The 6,968-nt window shown below is 39.5% G+C and overlaps 1 protein-coding gene across 4 annotated transcripts in view; it reads right to left on the bottom strand.

Annotated features, from left to right (window-relative positions):
* Lrch2 (leucine rich repeats and calponin homology domain containing 2) overlaps positions 1–6,563 on the bottom strand; it is a 99,157-nt gene extending 92,594 nt beyond the window's left edge. For all 4 annotated transcript variants that reach the window (XM_077106553.1, XM_077106552.1, XM_077106551.1 and 1 more), the window contains exon 1: positions 6,212–6,563. In XM_077106553.1, the coding sequence (XP_076962668.1) occupies positions 6,212–6,563 (352 nt within the window). The remainder of the gene's footprint in view (positions 1–6,211) is intronic.
* Between the last annotated feature and the right edge of the window lie 405 nt (positions 6,564–6,968).

Below are 6,968 nucleotides of genomic sequence, written 5' to 3' on the forward strand. Positions count from 1 at the left end.
GTGGGTGGGGGTATAGCTCAATAGTAGAATACATGCTTATTAGCATGAGCAAGGTCCCTGGGTTCAATCCCCAGCATGAAAATAAATAAATAAATGTATTTTTTAAGGTTCAAGTTTAACCTTCAGTAGATTGCACTAGTTGAAAGTGAGACTAAATACAAACTTAAACTGTTATAAAAATTTTCTCATGGGGCTGGGGATGTGGCTCAAGCGGTAGCGCGCTCCCCTGGCATGGGTGCAGCCCCGGTTCGATCCTCAGCACCACATACAAACAAAGATGTTGTGTCTGCCGAAAACTAAAATGTAAATAAAATATAAAAAAAAATTTTTCTCATACCATTTTCATTTACTACATTAAATGGTTCCCTGAAGCATAACGTATATTTTTCCTGTAAAAAAGAAACAGACAACTCTTTCTGAAACTTTTCAGAGAACTGATTTTATAAGAGTATTACAATGTTTCAAAAAGTACCTGAATACTCCCCAAGTATAGAGAAAACTAAAAGATTTCTCTTTCTAAGAAAAATCCATCCTTTGTAGAATGAGGGTAGGCAGCATATAGTTTAAGCATCACCCAGAGTGGGCTGCTGGGCTGGGCTGGGAGAATGATACCCCTTTTCAAAGTTTCACTGTGTGCCTTGGAACTTAAACAAATACCATCCGCCTAGTAAAACAATATGCTGTAAGTCTTGAATTACTGTTATTTGTGAAGTGTCCCTAGCATCACCTCTTATGTTATCAATGAGGTTCTGGATCTTGTCCACCTTTATGTTTTTGATGCCAAATAAATGCTTCAGAGTTCATATTACAAATAATCTAAATTAAAATATTAAATTGTAAATCTTAAGCAAAGCTTTCCACTAACCCTAACTGTAAAACACTCTAAGCAACTACTTTTGTTCTTATACTTGTAGTATTACAAATACCTAACTGAACTTTGCAGGGGGGTGGGTTGCTGGGGATCAACTCAGGGCCTTGCACATCCTAGGCAAGCCCATCTCCAGCCCCTAACCTAACTTTTTAGGAAGCTTTCCCAAACTAATTTAACCCCCAATAAAATTAAGCCTTATGTCACAATTCCATATCACTTATTTGTACAGTGTCCAGAGTCTACTATTTTGAATACTGTTATATTGTAATTCCTTTCTAATTGTAATACATATTTCTGTACACATTCAACAATTTTATAAACCTACAAGAAGAAGAACCACATTCCTTCCTTTCTACTGGCCATATCATGTTTCCAAAGTTGGACTTCAATAAATCCTAGCTTAATCACTCTATTCTAAAACCATCAGACAAAAGGTATAAAAAGTCATGCAAGTAAATAAAACAAAACAGGACATACCACAAACAATGGCTATATAACCTATGAAGTTAAATAAGCATTTATTTTTCAGAATGAATTATTGGCATAGTGTTTATTTTAATAATAGTTTTGTTATAAAGAGAGAACCATTACAGTGCAAACAACATTGGGATAGTGTAAGAGCTGGAAAACCTAGACTCTAACCCACACTCTACCATACGCCTGCCAGCAAATCACTTAACCTTTCTCAACCACAAGGAGTAATTACTATGTACTCTGCCAAGCTCACAGCGCTATTTATTAGGATACAATAGAATAATATATATATATATATAAAACTACTTGGAAATTTATAAAGAACTACATAAATGGTGTTATTTTAATGATGACTGTACCCTCCAATTTAAACTAGCATTTTATTTTAAAATGTGAACTTGTTGCAAAAGAAAGAAATTAAGGGACAACTATTTATGCTATAGAATTCATTCCTGAATAAATCACTACAAAGTTCAGCAACTCAAATCTAATCTACAGCAATTAAAATGTGAGTCAATTGTCAAAAATATGCTTCATGTTCAATTTTTCAGGAAGACATTTATTACATAAAACAAGGCAGATATTTGAATCTTACCACAAAATTACAATCACAAGCTCATTACACTAAAGGCACTAAACCATGTTATGTTTATGTGGCTCCATTTTGCAACCTGATACAATGCACCATGTCCCACAGTTGAAGAGGTGAACCAACACATGTAGGAAATACAAGAGTTGACTCTTGGTTTACAGGAAAGCACGTGATTACCCAGGACATAGCACAATCTGTTGTGAGTAAGAATTCCTAAATCTATTTCACAGACCTACTGCTCTTAGACATAAAAAGGCACTGTGTGAGCTAGGGATCTAGCTCAGTGATAGAGCAGTAGCTTAGTGAGGTCCTGGGTTGGACCCCTAGTATGGGGAGATGGGTGTACTGTATGAACAAGTGAAAGGAGCGGCTGCAGTAGGCTGAAATGCATCCACTTATTTGTAGCACTAGGGACAGAATCAACCGTGATGAGTTTCAGGATTTGTTTGGCTAACCATTAAATTCATTTTGGAGTCAACAAATTACCATCGCATCCAAAAAATTCTAACCTTTCATCTTGCCAAGTCTACCTACAGTCCATTTCAGAGAAGAAGCTACAGCAAGAATCAGCTCCTTTCCTTATTTTATGTCCTTTTGAACGGGAAGAATTTAAATCAAGGAGTATCTGGAAGGCAGATGTACTCAAAAAGGTCATGAGCAAAAACCACCAACTGGTGGTTTACAAAAAAGTAAATTAGTGAATTCCCCCTTTAAATGTTAATTTCCTAGAGGGGTTAACAATCATTCAGCTTTGTGCTCCATCCCAGTAAAGGAAAGGAAGTGAGCCATGAGGAGGAAACAAGGAAGGCAGCACGATGGGGAAGGCGGGAGTGAAGAAGAACAGACACCAGAAATGCAAAGGGAGAGGTAAAAAGACACCAAAGATCAATTTTGCCAACAGCGGCCTACTATCCCTTTTCCCTCATAGCAAAGCCCATTCACAGAGAAAACAAGATTTTGTGATTTGGGGGTCTCTATTTTCTTAATGCAAATTTAACAAATGGCATGAAATATAATCTAGGTTACATGTGAAAACTAAAGAAACTTTAGGTTCCCAATAAGTTTCTATTCACTATATGATGGGGGGAAAAAACGAGTCTCAGCTTCACAAAAATCTATTGAAAAGAACAATGAACCAGAACTTGAATACTTAGTTCCTAGTTTTGGTTTTGACCCTCTTTAGGCTTTAGGTTAATCACTAAACTCTGTGTTCTCATCCACTCAACAAATATTTCTCAAGTGCTTAAAAAAAAAGAGCTATTTTAGGATTTCCTCAACTCTGACTGCATATTAGGGTCACCTGAAAGGTTTTTTGAAAAAAACAGAAAAAAAGTCTTTTGGTCTCTGAAATTCTGATTTAATTGGTCTGGGGTGGGACCCAGGCATAGACTGAAAAAGAAAACTCCCCTGCAATTCTAACATATAGCCAGGGTGAAGAAACACTGGTCTATTTCATCTGATGTATATGTGAGGAACAGCAAAATACTAAAAGCCCTCCCCACTTTTGAAATGTATCAATTTCCCCTTATTCAATACTGTTCCAGCCCATATTTTCACCACCCCTCACCTAGATTAATTAGCATGATAATGTCTTAGTTATTTTCCCTTCCTCTAGCCTCCTCCCAATCCACTAAACCTTCCATGTTTGTCTAATCAGTTTGGTTCTGAAATATTATCCTGCTGAAAGTCATTTTAAGTACAGTACAACAATATCACCAGAGTTGTTTTCATCAAACAGAGGATATACTATGTGTATATTTGCATGTATATTTGTGTGTGTGTGTGTGTGTGTAAAACCTAACACAATTTTTCTTCAGTTCTGGTGTACCTACTTTCATTTATACATAATCAATATTGGTCTCTTTACATTGAAAAATATTGCCTCTAAATATTCCATGGCTAAATTTTTGTCAAAAACAAATGGCAAATGAATCACCCACATTTATCCCATTTAAATGAAAAAAAAGGTACAGCTAAAGATCTTTTTTTACGCTATCTGATCTTGAAGTGTTCCCACAAGGAACATACATTCAACTGAAAAAATAAATAAATAAAAGGAAGTGGAATTATTTGGACAAGTCCTATGTTACTAAAGACACTAATAAAGATATGACAAAGGTGAGGGGTATAGCACAGTGGTACAACACTTGCTCAGCATGCACAAGACCCTGGGTTCAATCACCCTCCTAAAAAAATAACGGTGAATGAATGTTTATCAAAGACAAATATGGTTCTGGATTGTGTTGAAACTTGCCTCAGAAAACCAACTAAAGCCTTAAAAGCCAAAGGTTATAACTGAATAAGATGGATCTTTGTATTTATGAGAAATATCAAACACAATAAAACAAATATTGAAAGAGAAGACTAAACAAGGATATCACCGATCCCCTGCCTTTAAGGGGCTCTCCATCTTCTTCAGGACAGCAAGACACAAGCATAAAAAGAAAATAAAGCCAGCACTGCCAAGTAAGTGGTAAAGACAATAAGTACCATGGGAATTCAAAGAAACAGGAGACTGCCAGGAGACCGCTATGGACTAAGGGAGTTGGAGACAGCTTCTTGGAAAAGCTGGGAGCTCGAACAAAATTAAATAGGTAGAGAAAAGAAGGAAATCCCAAACATGCAAATAACCTTGTACAAAGATGAGGTCAAAATGCACATATTTGAGGAAGGGGAGTTGACCTAGTTTGAATAGAGGGTTCTATGTAGCAGTGTTTGTGGAGATAATGTTGCAATAATGGACTGGACCTGGACAGTGAAAGCCCTGAATGCCAAGCTGGGATGCTTAAACTTTGTCCTACAGATAGATGAATCCTTTCTAGGTTATAAAGAACAATAAGCACACATGCATACACACACATACACACCCCTCTAATGATGCAATCTGAAGCCATTTTTCTTGAAGCTTTTGAAGAACACATCAAGTAATATAATATCTTGCCAGTCGAGTTGTGAATATGTGAACATATTGTTTAGGAAATCCGTTCAGAGTGAAAGAGTAAATACTCAAATGTGCTTTCCAAACTACAAAATCAGGTATCGATTACGCATTCATAGTTCTTAGGATAATGCCTGAGAGAATCACAGGGTGGAAAGCTTCAAATTTAGGTTTTCCTCCAGTCTCCATTCTCCTCCAACACACATGCCTTGATTTAATATCAAGAAAGTGAATACACTGAAATTATCTTGCTGTGGAAATAAGGTCTTTTACTACTTCTCACTATGGGTGAATTCACTTACTATTATTGTTTCCAAAATGACTACATCTACGAAAATAATTTTGTCTATGATTTATTTCAGCAAAGTACATAAAACACGCATAAATAACAAATTTAAAGATTATGAAAAGCAGAAAACCCTTTCATCAAACCAAAACATAGCTAAAATAAGCAGCACTGATTTAGACGACAGAGAGGAAAGAGTGTGTTCCTAACAAAAAATGCCAGCCACAACAAAGACTAACAGAGAGTACACGAAGAATATTACAATAGCCAATTTCTCACCAAAAATGAAAAGCCATTAATCCACAACTCCATAAAGAATGAAGTTATTTTTTTTTCAAAAATGCCCTTAAAATTTTTGGCTCTTTCTGCTATAAAAATAAAGACCGTAACATAACTCAAAAACAAGGATTATCCTTCTCCCAGTAACCAGACATGTAAGTGATTGATGATTTAATTTGCTACTGCAGCAAATACTAATTTAACCACCACTACTTTCTCAACACCAGAAAAATGAGAAAATCTGTCTTTAAGGCGTATGTGACAAGAAAGAAGTCAAAAATATGTAGGATGATTAAGCTGCATTGAAAGTAACACAAACCATAGCAATACTGCTACCGTCTGAAAAAGGCTATGCCATTCTTGCAGGCACGTATGCCTTTAAGGAATATGTAGAGATTATGATTTTATGCATTGTCTGTTCCCCACCCCCATCCTCCGGAAAAGATAGGAACATCCAGGAGAGTTGGAAGAAGTGAATTAAGAGAGGTGTCAATACCTCCCTTCCACCCGCGCTGGAGAAACTCGCTTTAACAATAATGCTCTTTCACCCCTAACATCCCACCCAGTTTGCACACATCCTTCAGTCAGCATTCCCCACACCCGTATTCCCAGCTTTGCCCTGAAGCTCAGAACAGCCTGCTCCGACTTTGTTAGTCTGGTCGCCCCCGCGCACCCGCCTAGACCAGCAGAGTCCGACAAGGCAGCCACGCAGCCACCCACTACCCCCACCTCCTCCTTCGTAGCTCAGTTTCCCTTCCCCCGGTCTGTCACCTGCTTGGGTGGTGTCCGTCAGGTCATAGCCGCTGCCCGGGAAGTCTCGGAGTTTCCTGCCACTGAGGCTCAGGATGCCGGAGTTGCCCGCCTCCTCCAGGGCCCGGTCCAGGCTCCTCACGGTGTGTTGAGGCTGCAGGCTCCCCGGGTTCCACTGCGGCCCATTGGAGAACGGCTGACCGAAGAGAGTCGGTACCGGGATGGGCACCACCAGGGTCCCGCCGCCGCCGCCGCCGCCTCCCCCTCCAGCCCCGCCACCTCCTCCTCCGGCCGCGCCACCGCCACTGCTACTTCCACCTCCACCACAACCACCGCCCCCACTGTTACCACCACCTCCCTGACTCGCCGCCATGTTCCTGGGAGAGAGAATAGCCCCCGACAATACTCTCAGCCTGTGCCGCGAGTGTAGGGGGTTCTTAGGACGCATGCGCAGGCTGGGGTGGGGGGGCGAGGTAGAGGGTGGGAAGGAACCAGGGGGCGGGCTGCAAGGAGGTGTTGGATAGAGATGATGTTCTAAAGTGCAGAACGCTCGCTTTAAGAAATGTATGATCAGAAGAAAGATGCTAAATCCTGGTTCTGCTGCTTTGGGTACCAAAATCTGGAGAAACGACACCAGGCAAACTATAGGTCGTTTGTGCGATACGTCCCCAGATCTCTAAGTTGCTTCGCCTTTTTCTTTCTGCAAAACAAAAAGAAATATATGAGGCCGGCATGAAAAGGATTTGTTTCCGAATGTATAGAAACTGCTTTTCGAAGG

This window comes from Callospermophilus lateralis, chromosome X (assembly GCF_048772815.1).
Source record: "Callospermophilus lateralis isolate mCalLat2 chromosome X, mCalLat2.hap1, whole genome shotgun sequence".
Classification (NCBI taxonomy): Eukaryota; Metazoa; Chordata; class Mammalia; order Rodentia; family Sciuridae; genus Callospermophilus; species Callospermophilus lateralis.